General features: G+C 42.1%; 1 protein-coding gene across 1 annotated transcript; it reads left to right on the plus strand.

The window, feature by feature from the left end:
• Nucleotides 1–1,457: 1,457 nt before the first annotated feature.
• On the plus strand, nt 1,458–10,423 carry LOC118939545 (myelin-associated glycoprotein-like). Its single transcript, XM_090215058.1, has 6 exons — nt 1,458–1,548; nt 5,185–5,487; nt 5,783–5,882; nt 6,546–6,648; nt 7,039–7,092; nt 7,797–10,423. Exons 1-6 carry the CDS (start codon nt 1,458–1,460, stop codon nt 7,956–7,958), a joined length of 813 nt encoding a protein of 270 aa, XP_090071184.1. The 3' UTR covers nt 7,959–10,423.
• Nucleotides 10,424–11,993: the final 1,570 nt, after the last annotated feature.

An 11,993-nucleotide genomic window follows, 5' to 3' on the forward strand; every position in this document is an offset into this window, starting at 1 on the left:
ATCTGACCTTACTTTGCACAACCCAACAGCTTGTTGTGCTTCAACAGTTATAATTCATGAACATGATAAACTGATTATATACTTTATTTTCTAGATGTGAAGGAACCCAAGATCTCTGGTAGTAACACAGTGAGAGAGGGTGATACCCTGAATCTGTCTTGCTTTGTTGACAGCTACCCACCACCACCATCTATCACCTGGAGTAAGAATGGGACAACAGCTTTGGAAGAGAATAACTCTGGACTGGCCTCTCTCACCATCTCCAACATGACAAGAGAACATACTGGGGAGTATGTGTGTAAAGCTCATCAACTCAACAGGACGACTCTGACAGCTTCCATTGTTGTCACTGTGATGTGTGAGTACAAACAACACAAAATAGCTTGAAACATGTTTACTTTAAATTGTCCATGATATATCTTCCGCCTCTGTCTCTCGTTAGACCATCCTGTGATTCTCAATGCTTCTGGGTGTGTCATCCAGGCAAAGGTCATGACCTGTGTGTGTGTCAGCCAGGGGGTTCCCTTACCTCTCATAGGCTGGCTTAACACTGAGGAGTACTCCCTCACTAAATCAGTGTTGAGGTCCTCAGTGAACACCACCATCAGGATGCATGTCGGAAACCACACCAACACTACTGTGGAGTGTGTCAGCACAAATGAAGTGGGCAGAGTGAGAGAGAAGCTGCAAGTCACTCAAAAAGAGAGCCAAGGAAAGCGAGGAGGTAAAGATATAAGTTGTTACTTTGTTAGAGAGCAACAGCTTCCCTATCCCACCCAATATGTCTGCAACATAGAGGATTTATATGCTTTGAGTGAGAAAATATAATGTTATTATTTCATTTAAAAAGAAGATCAGAGGATACAAAGTATGGTGAGCAACTTCTAAAATCATACATGCTTTGTTTTCTTTATAGAGAAAGTATCTAAAGACATCTTGGCTATGCTGTTGAACCCACCACTGATTGCTGCATTTGCATTTGCAGCCTTCTCATCCACCATCTGTTGTATCATCCAGTGTTTGACAGGGAAATGTAAAAGGTACATGCATTCTGTTACTGAAGTACAGTTAGTGTTATATGAGTGTTGGTGATTGTCTTTAGAAATTCACATTTCCTATCAAGAGTATCAGATATATTGTCAAAAGTTGCAATGCCTTGCACAATGTTGTAATGGAGGTGCTTGCTAACCTCTCTAACATATAGTTATTGAGACATTTTATTTATAATATTTTCCCTAGATGCAAAGAGAGGATCCCAAAGGACTCAGACTCCAAAAGCCCTTTAAGGAAACTGGAGATGGAGCCTAAAGATGTGCTCTACACCACTATCAACTACTCCCAACTGAAGAAGACTCCTGAGGAGGCAGAGAAGAAGACCACCACAGTCAGAGTATGTCAAAGTCAAACGAGAGAATAAGAAAGAAGGGTATGAAGGTGGAGGAGAGGGGAGTGGAGTGATGTACGAGGAGGAGAACGAGAATGGTAAGCCAGCAGCAGAGACATATGAGAATACAGAGCTTTACTCCAACGTCAAGGCTATTATGGGTGGTGAGTGACACAGCAATTTTCACTAGAAACATGGGAGATAGCATGCAGTATTGTATAGCCATGTGTTCCTATATCATTTTTCTGAATTCAGATTGAATGTTTTATGTTGATACTGGGACTTTTGCTCAACTGAAACTACTGTAGTTTTGGTGTTGTTTCCTCATGTGCTGAAACAAGTTTGAATGTTTTATGATAATACAGAGCCGTTGTTTAATAACTGAAACTACTGTAGTTAATAGTTTTGGTAAATGATTTATTTTACAGCCCTGTGTTAGATGGTACTGTATGTATCTGGTGGTTGTACATTTCCAATAAGAATATTTTCTAGTTGTACATAGAAGCAAGTTTTGGTCAAGTTTTTATAAAGTCTTTCAAGGAAGAGTCATTTTACTTTTGTAATGACAGTGTTTTGTCACCAAGGGGAAGGACTGACACATACGTGGTTGGGAAAAGTAGAGGTCAAGCCATTTATTTTTTCTTCTCCTTTTTCCTTTCATTTTGCATTTTGATTTGACAAGTGGGTGGGGATATTAGGTAGTATGTGTGGATGTAATCAATATATTTCTGTAAATAGAATACTGATACACGGTTGAAAATGTTGGCAAAATGTCATTCAGAATTCTCATTTTGGGCTAGCCAGAGAGCTCAAATTAAAGAATCAAGAAAAAAAGTACATTATGTTGTTTTCTTTAGACAGCTTGGTTGTTTAGCAACAAAACAGATGTGTACACAACTATGTGGTAAAACAGCTGGGTTGGCTGAGATTGTTGACAACATGTCACATATTTCGTCTCCAATGTTTAAAAATATAAATACATTTGCACAATGAGCACTTGTTGTCTCTCAAATACGGTGTTACAGTTGTTTGGTTAGCTAGGTAGTATTTTTTTGTGTGCCATATTAGCAAATAACACCCCCCAGAAATATGACATTTCAAGAACAACATAAAACTAGCTGAAACAAGCCATATACTATTCGCCAGATGGCAGCTTTGTGTCATTGTTGCTAGATATCTGGCCATCCAGAATCACCACAACATGTGGTCTTCTGCCCCATTGAAGCATGTCTATCGTTTTCATGACATTATCAGCTAACCCATTTATGAGAATATTTTTCTATTCATAAGTGTGCATTATTGCAGTATTGTTTTATATTGAGGCACTACCTCAATCTTTTTTTGTATTTTCATTTGTTTGTTCTCTGAAATCTGTTAAAAGAATGTATAAATGGTACATTTTTCAACTTACCATCTCCACAAATTTCATTCAATAGTAATTATAAGCTACCAATTGAATAAATCAGGAATGGGCAACTTTGATGGGGGTGGAGGCCCCCCCAAAAATCAGGTCTGCATACCCACATCTATACCCACACATGTAGTCAGAGCCAGAGTCAGGGCTCTGACTACATGTGGGTATGCAGCCCTGTGAGCCACTGCGGCCCCCTGTGATGATTTTATTTTTGTGGTGCAATGGTACATTCTGCCACCTAGAGTGTGTTATATGAACAGGAATAAAGCTAAGGTTGGTGATTTATTGCCACCTGCAGAAATATTTGCTTACATGTATAAATCATTGGCTGATCTCTCCTGATTATTCGAATTGAATCATGTAATCCCTCTTTAAAACCTCTTAAGGATCCATTACAATTTTCGCCTAAAACGATTTACCCAAATCTAACTTGATTAATTTGCCGAAATAGGCTTTAAATACAGTAACGGCTAAATAAATATATTCATAGTCACATTCGCTAATGACTTTGGGAAATATGAACCAGTTTTCAAAAGACACTATTGTGTTATACAGTTTTAAATAGTTTTTGTGTACAGAATAAGGAGACATGAACCTGCCCTCAGAATATCTCTCTCGGATTGAAGAGGAGGCAGACCAGTCTTGTCTGTTTGTGATCCATGTTAGCATGTTGCGAATTTGGGCAGACCAGTAGTACAATTGAAGGCAGGGAAGGGCAAGAACACCCTTTTTTAATTGCCCCCATATAAATTTGGTTAGTTGGTTTGAAAAAGGAAACTGGGAGATAGCTTGGGAGCATCTGAAAAAACTAGTTAAATCTAAGGAGGATGTTCATACGGATGACATTGATTCTTCGACTAAGATAATTAGGAGGAAGATCCAGGTTTGGAGATCGTTCTGATTCGATCCAGGAGTGGAAGAAACTTTACATTGAAAAGGCAATTCAGATCTGGTGTTACAAAGATCCCAAGGTATTGAAACCCCTGTGTCTTCCATTGGAATGGACAGTGTCTTCATAGAGCTGCTGAGTGTAAGATTAAGAGGGCAAACAGTGGATTAGTTCAAATGTATCTTATATTCTAAAAACTTGCCATACTGAGCAATTGTGTCTAAAATGGGAGGGATTTCTCAGGGTTGGATATGTAGAGCAAGACATCATACGCGTAGAGTGAAATCTTGTGCTGCAGGCCGCCTGCAGAAACACCCATAATACTTGGATTGCTCCTTATCAACTCTGCCAAAGGCTCCGCCCCCAACAAGTAGTGTGGACAGCGAGCATCCTAGTCTTGTGCCACTTCCTAAATAATTTAGACCATTAGTAGTCACCATGGCATTTGGATGAGAGTATAGGGACATAATCCATTTAATAAAGTTTGGGCCCATATTGAAATTTTCTAATACTGAGAACAGAAAGCTCCACTCCATCCTGTTGAATGCCTTCTCGGCATCCAGTGAAGCCAGCAGGACAGGGGTCTTCTGTGTGTTTACTTGATCAATAATATCAAATAGACGGCAAATGTTATCAGAAGAGTATTTGTCTCTAATAAATCCAGTTTGATCCACTTTTATTATTTTGCGAAGAAGAGTGTTTAGTTTTTTGGCGAGCAATTTGGTAATTATTTTGTAGTCGAAATCCAACAAGCTTATGGGCCGGAAGGACGAGCAGGATAGAGGGTCCTTGTCTTTTTTTAGCAACACTGTAATGCGGGCTGTGTACGTAGAGTCTGGGACTATCACGTATTTCTAGGAGTGGTGGGTGTAGAGTCAGGCGCAGAGAGTAAACTTCCAAAGAAATCTGTTTATTGCGCGTTGTCTAGCCAAACAAACAGGCAATGCCCATAGAACACGTATGTCTCCAAAACAGGGAAATAACATAATACGCAGGCAAAGAACATAATACGCAGGCAAAGAACACACCAGCACCACTGACAGTAAAGATAAGCCCGCACAACAGCAAGCGGGCACTAAAAGTTTAAATAGACTAAATAATGAACCAAAATGAGCAACAGGTGAAAACAATCAGACAAACAAACAGAAAGGAAAAAGGGATCGGTGGCAGCTAGTAGACCGGTGACGACGACCATGGAGCACCTGACACCCGGCTCCCGCAATGTACCCCTCCCAATCCACGAGGTACTGCAGGCCCCTCACCCTGCGTCTAGAGTCCAAGATACCATGTACCCCCGGGGGCCCCTCGATGTCCAGAGGGGGGCGGAGGGACCTCCGATACCTCACCTTCCTGCAGGGGACCAGCATATTATGTTATGTTATGTGGTATCATAACAGATGGTATCATATCGTATTGTACCACCTACATTACACCACGCTACACCATGCCATCCAACTCTACATGTCAGTCATATCCTTACCTCCACCCTCTCTTCAGACGCCCCTGTCCTTCTGGAAGAGTCCAAGTGCACAGTGGTGAGGGAGGGAGTCCAGTGTGTTTGCATGGCTACGGGTAACCCTGAGCCCATCATCGAGTTCTACCTCCCCGACAAGAACATCACCATCAACGACACGGACGGCCGCTACAACTACTACACGCACACGGACGGCCACACGTCCACGGGCATGATAAAACTACGGGAGAAGGGCGAGCGCCTGGGCAACGGTGCTGTCAATGTGCACTGCAGCATCAGCAACATATACGGGTCGGAGAGCTTTCATCTGGAGTTACAGCAGGAGAGTGAGTACACAAGTTCAGGTTTATGGTTAAACACAGAAACAAACGCATACAATTAAAATGCTACACGTTGTATAGCCAAGCATACATGAGAGATTGAACTGAAATCAGAAGTGTAGTACCTTTTATATGATATCTAGATTGACTGTATAAGTAAGAGCATAAACTGGCTACCCCATTGGCTTGATATGGCAATGGCATTATCTTGAATGTAAATACGTTATAGTACCAGGACCTAGCTAAACAGTATTTTATGTTTCTATATTGTCTTCAATATGATGTTCTTGTCCGATGTTAGAGAAGTACATGATGGCAGTGATTGTTGGCACCATCGGTGGAGTGGCTGTCATCGCCTTCATCATCGCAGCAGTGAGATATGTGGGCCATAACAACAAGAAGTGAGTATCCACCCTTCACTAACTGTGACAGGGGTCGATGCGAGTTACAGGTACAGGTCATTTCCTGTTTGAATCGACGATAAGGAAACACTTCAGCCTCGCCATCCATTCTAAAACACCTCTGTGTATTCATGAGTGAATGATTGATCGATGAACGGACTTGAGAATCATTAGTCATAAGTTATGCTAACGCCAGAGCGAGTTCAATTAATTTGCCATCCCTAGTCCCATTTCTGGAATCCTCTGAGATGGAGATCCAAAATGGCTGCCTTGTGGATTGGGTTAGCAAGCCAGACTAACCGTAGCCTATAGTTTGCAGGCTCAATTCCCTGCTTTGTACCCTTGACCTGCTATGCTAAAAATACAGCCACGGTAGCCTACTTAACTAAGGTGCTTCAGCATTATACCAATACATCACATTCCGACAAAAGCTTTTACTGAAAGTCGCTCCAAGAGAGGGTGTCAGCTCAACCGCAACTAAACCCATGAACCAATAACCACAACCATGAACGTCGACCACAACCATGAACCATGGGCCTGTAGATTATTAACTGCGTTGGGAAGCAGGCCCTTGTTTTAAAATGGATGCCCAGGCTTGGAGTGTCGCCCTGAGTTAGTTAGTGGCCATGAGACCGAGTCTGATCTTGTGACTCCACCCCCCAGAGAGAATGGCAACCCTGGGCAGGACCTGGTCTCTAAACTGGAGAACCCAGCGTTGTACTACAGCACAGTCAAGAAGGACAAACAATGTCTGAGGAAGAAAGTGGTGAGACATGTTGATGATGATGACTATAATGATGATAATGACCATTCTCAGATCTGTCTTAAACGTGAGAATGATAGCTTACCCGTTGCTGATACTGAAACTATACTATACCCATTCAATTCATGTCCTATTTTTGATGTAAAGTAAGGTTCATTCCATGGAGATATTCATAAATAATCAAAAACCTATATGACCTCTTATGTTAAAGTGAAAATGTAAACTTCCCCAGCCAACTACAGGCCTAGCCTGAGAATCCCAGTACCACTATAGCTATCTATCACAGTACCACTGGTGTAGCTGCCACCATAGCCTTTCCAGACATCTGTTTTCTGCTTCATCGCTTCTCTGCGTTCTTCTGTCTCTGTTTTCTCTTCCCTTACTCTTGCACAGCTTAAGACAGAGCTTCTGGGCTCAAAGTTTAACTCCATTCTAGAGGAGAGCACGGTAAGGTTCCTAAACAACCCAGCCCCAATCCCAACTCCAAGTCTCAGTGGTAGACAGCATCCCTCACACATCACAGACAGCAAAATTATGCGATGGCCCAAATTTGGCTCTAGTCTACAATATTACGACTTACCATTTTACCCAGTTAACCACTTGGTGTTACGGTCCTGAAGTGGATCTGTAGCATGAAATGTCCAGACCTTGCCTGGCAATGTGGCCCACATTCAGACCAAAAGTAACTATGGGAAGTTGTTAGGGCCACATAACTCAAGCCAGAGATGGCCCATAAGCAAAGTGCCAACCCTCCCCCAGTTCGCATCTCATACATTTGGACCAGATCTGGGCCATATGACTCATTGTGGTGCCAGAACTGAGCCACATTGTATGTGTCACAAAACAACCAGATCTGGCCCACAGTCGTCTGCTGTCTGAGATCAGCTTCCATGTGCTCTATTGCCTTTGATTTCCAGTACTACTGTTGCACGGCTGCCTCGATACTAACAGGATATGCTAAACCGCCTCAATCTCCTTGTTTTACGCCTCTGCTCACCAGTAACTACTAACCCTCCTTTCTCCTCTCTCAATGTCTGTCATGTTATCCCTTTATACTCTGAATGTTCTGAGGTGTCAATGGCATTGGTGGCACTGTGCTGATATAACCTGTGATTCTGAATGGGCCTTCTCTCTTTCCGTATCTTCAACAGGGAGAAGACGGGGATTATCAACCTGTGGGCTCTATGGCAGACCTGGAGAGGCAAGAGCTGAATTACGCCGCCCTGCAGTTTCTCGGGGGGCGCTCCAGGGATGGGGGGGCCTCAGGGAGGGGGGATGACGGCAGCGACTACACCGAGATCAAGGCCAAATGAATCGCGATCCTTCCCTGACCCATCGTCACCGCGGGACACAGTGGCAGCCATGTTGTCGCCCCCCTCCTCACTTCATTCGCCCCCTCTTCAAACGTCTTCCCCCCTCCCCCGTAGACTCCACCCCCAACCTTCACCGTCACACCAAGAACTCCCATCGTCTCCGCCCGTCCCTGAATCATCTCAAATGACGTCCCCGTTAGTCGACCCCCAAGCCTCCAAGGGGAACCCCAGTCACATCTCGCCACCCAGGACTGCTGGTAGCTACTTGCAGGGTCAGAACACGGCCCAGTGGACAATGTAAAAAGATCTTTGTATTATCAGCAGCTGTCGGTCTCCAGGCTCTTACTCTATTGTTCATAGTCAAACAATTCCCTCACAACAGGTGCAATGCGTTAGTTACTGTACTGTATCATCTAGATTCAATGTTGCTATTTCCATCTCTACACCATTAATTGTTGGCATTGCTTTTCTGGGGCTCCCCTTCTGTATGTCACCCTATATCATACTCATAGCTAGCCTGGTTAAACCAGATTGAACGCTGAGCTCACCAGTTTTCCTGTGAAACGCAGCGCAATCAGTTTGGATACCAGGCTAACTGTCTAGATCCATCCGTTATAGTTCTTCTCCACTGTGTCCGCTGCCAGTCGAAGTGTCAGGGAAAGGGGTGTGTTTTGTGCTTTTTCTTTTCTTATCTCTATTTCTGACCCTGGATCTGGAGGAAATGAGGGATCTCTTCTCTCTTCCTGATCCAGTGGTTGTCAACGCTGACCAGTGTTCAACAAACGTTAGGCCTGATACACATCCAATTGAAGCCTGTCATCTTCATCTCACATATTCTGTTCCAACATATAGTTCAATAGTGATGTGTGCTGTGACTCTGTGGCTTTTGATGATGATGAGAAATGAATATTTCTTTGATTTTATATAAAGAGAGAAAATTGATACTCTTACAGGTTTGTGGAGCCTCGAACACAAGGTTCTGCTCGTGCAAGAAGTGGCCTGAATATTTTTGTTTTTATGCATTATAAGCACTGATTGCATTGTGTTTTGCTCTTGTGGAAATATGCCGGGGTAACACAGAATGTTCTATTTATTCCGTTGCCCATGATTTAATTACTAGTATTTTTGGACGATGTTTTGCTAAGGGTAAGTGTTAACTTATCCTTAAATGGGAACCAATGGATTAGAATACATTTTTGGATCAATCTGGCATACATGACTCCACTGTAACACTCGCACAGCAGGACAAAATGTATCTCGTTGAGACAATGTGTGTGTGTGTGTATGTAAACAGTGCTGAAAGATCAGCGAACACTGATCACTGTGGGTGTTTCAAAAGATCACTTTACCTGAGACCGCTTCTCACAAAATGTCTACTTCAATGGTTGTGAAGTGTGAAATCGATGCCTAATCCTATAGGGTTGTATCAGAGGAGGCATTTGAGTGGCACAACATTGAAGTTGTTATACCAGTTGGTTGTGCTATTCAAACATACTTGATCAACTCATGTAATGTAATCTCCAAGCTCACTAATGGCAACACTAGATAACAATGACTGTTAATACAATATTAATAAGCTGCATATGGATGGGTAAAAGGATACCAGTATACATTATGTAAATAAATACCCTGCATGACTATTATGCTGTCAGCCATATGTGTAGATACACTACGGTATGTACATGCTCACTATTGCAACAATGGTTTACACAGGCAAGTCGGATACAGGTTCGGTAACACTTTAACTGACTTCTCTGTCATAAGGGTGACATAACGCTGTCATAACATAACACATGTCATTTTCGGTCATGAAAACTGATGTCAAAATACTGACAACCCTTTACACTGTCATGACACAAATGGGTATTTATGTAAATTAGTTGGCTAGCGGTATGCTAAGCCAATAACCTGACTGAAGCAAAGATTTGTGCCATGACGGTGTCAAGCTTATGTCAGCTGTCATGACTGTTTAATAACATATTTTATGTCATTGTTCTGACATGGTTAAGTCACTAGACCTAATGGCGGAGCGTTCAAGATGTGTTGCCCAACATTGAGACATGCCAATATGGACATCCGTTTAGTAACACTTACTGTCGTCAGTTCTCTTGAACGCCTCATGGGGGGGTTTATTTCTTTCTAAACCTGGGAACAAAATGGAGAAGCGTTGTTCATGTCTTCTCTAATTTGTTTGTCACATAGTGTGTTGTAAAGCAGATTTGTACTTTCTTTACTTTGTGGTATTCATTATTATTATTGTGATGTTTTTTTTTTTTTATATCTTTGACACAATAATTCCGATCAGAATTCTGCAATCCTTCTGCAAATTAGCACTGTTATTACTTCATGACAATAAGAGCTCTATGATGATGTTTGATCATTCTCTTTCTTTTACAAGTCTGTCCCGCCTCAAGCAAAGCCATCTTTCTTTGGGTCCAAACAACAAATAAATCAAGTAAACAACAGAGAATGTGACCAGTTCAGTTTGTTATCTATATAGTTGATATGTTTTCTCATACCCAAAACAGTATGGAAAATACACCCTGAACACATTCTATATCTCCATGTATTAGTATGACTTCATTGATACAGTATGTAACAGTTATTCCCCCCACACAATGAAACAAAGTACTATCTTCGGTTCACCCTTTTGCTATTTAAGTCACAGAAACACTGTTAACTGACATGATTTTAGAGAAAATTTGTGCAGTACTGAAAGAAGTAGAATAAAGGAAGCAGCTACAGTATGTTGCAACCTGTTTATTTAAGATTGATATAAGAACAAATTCTTATTTTCAATGACGGCCTAGGAAAAGTTGGTTAACTGCCTGTTCAGGGGTAGAACGACAGATTTGTACCTTGTCAGCAAAGGGGTTTGAACTTGCAACCTTCCGATTACTAGTCCAACGCGCTAACCACTAGGCTACCCTGCCGCCCCGGGGGCAGCCTATATCACTTTATTGGTCAGTTGCACACAAGGTCCAACCAAACTTTGACTTCCTTTTTTAAGCCAACCCCTCCGAAAGACACACATACATACACATACAGACATATTTTGGAGAGGTGTGGGGGGGCTGCCACAATTTGCGGCAGGTTGATATTTACAGAATAGAGCGAATTTCGCTAGATGGGTCAGCTGCAGAGATTTGTAGTGTTAATTTGAGGTTAGGTTAAGCATTAGGGTTAACTGTGTGGTTAAGGTTAGGGTTAAGTCGGTTTAAATCACATTTTATGACTTTTGGCCATTTCAGCTAGTGACCACTCTGCAGAGCTGCCTCGAGAACGAGATTCAGGCCAAAAACACTAACCTGCCACTGGGTGCTGTTGTGGGGGGTTGCTCAAGGGCACGAAATGGCATCAAATATTTGATACCAGCAACCCTCCAGTTGCCAGCTCACTTCACAAAATACTTTTTCCTCATCGGATCTGGAATTAGTTTGCTGGTTTGCCTCTCTAACCGCTAGGCTACATTCTCTGGTTGCAAATTTCAGTTAGCCAAACGGAACTTAAAGTTGTCCTTGATTATAATTTACCTCGCTCAGACAGTCCTACCTTGCATAACTTGTTGATAAAAAAATCTAAATATAACAGTGATAAGCATTTCATTGGCACCTGACCTTATGCCATATGTCCCCCTGTAATGAAACTGTGGGATTGGAATGTTGTCTTACCATTTACAAGCACTGGTCAGATAGACAAGGAGGGCCACATTAAGGCTGAGGAACAGATCAACAATTATCAACGGATAGACTGCAACGTCACTATTCTCTGGCCCAGGGATATCTATGGGAAGTAATAAAAATGAATTGGTACGAAAACACTTTGTTTAATTGGTCCAACACTATTCTACTTTAGCTCTACTCTTTACCCCACCAGCCAGGTTTCCATCCAATTGGTGACAGATTTTCATGCAGAATAAAATGTGCACGTTTCCACCAAACTGACTTGCTGCAGATATACTGCTATTTCTCCCATAATACATTTTTACCGACACAAAAATATCCCACCATGTTGAACGAACAAATGATCTGTCTG

Source organism: Oncorhynchus mykiss, chromosome 2 (assembly GCF_057628025.1).
Source record: "Oncorhynchus mykiss isolate SJ-2025 chromosome 2, ASM5762802v1, whole genome shotgun sequence".
NCBI classification, from domain to species: Eukaryota; Metazoa; Chordata; class Actinopteri; order Salmoniformes; family Salmonidae; genus Oncorhynchus; species Oncorhynchus mykiss.

Coding starts and splice junctions, on each gene's coding strand:
- LOC118939545 (XM_090215058.1), top strand. CDS start 1,458: ATGTACGAGGAGGAGAACGAGAATGGTAAGCCAGCAGCAGAGACATAT. Junction 6,649..7,038: donor AATGTCTGAGGAAGAAAGTG/GTGAGACATGTT, acceptor ACTCTTGCACAG/CTTAAGACAGAGCTTCTGGG. Junction 7,093..7,796: donor CCATTCTAGAGGAGAGCACG/GTAAGGTTCCTA, acceptor TATCTTCAACAG/GGAGAAGACGGGGATTATCA.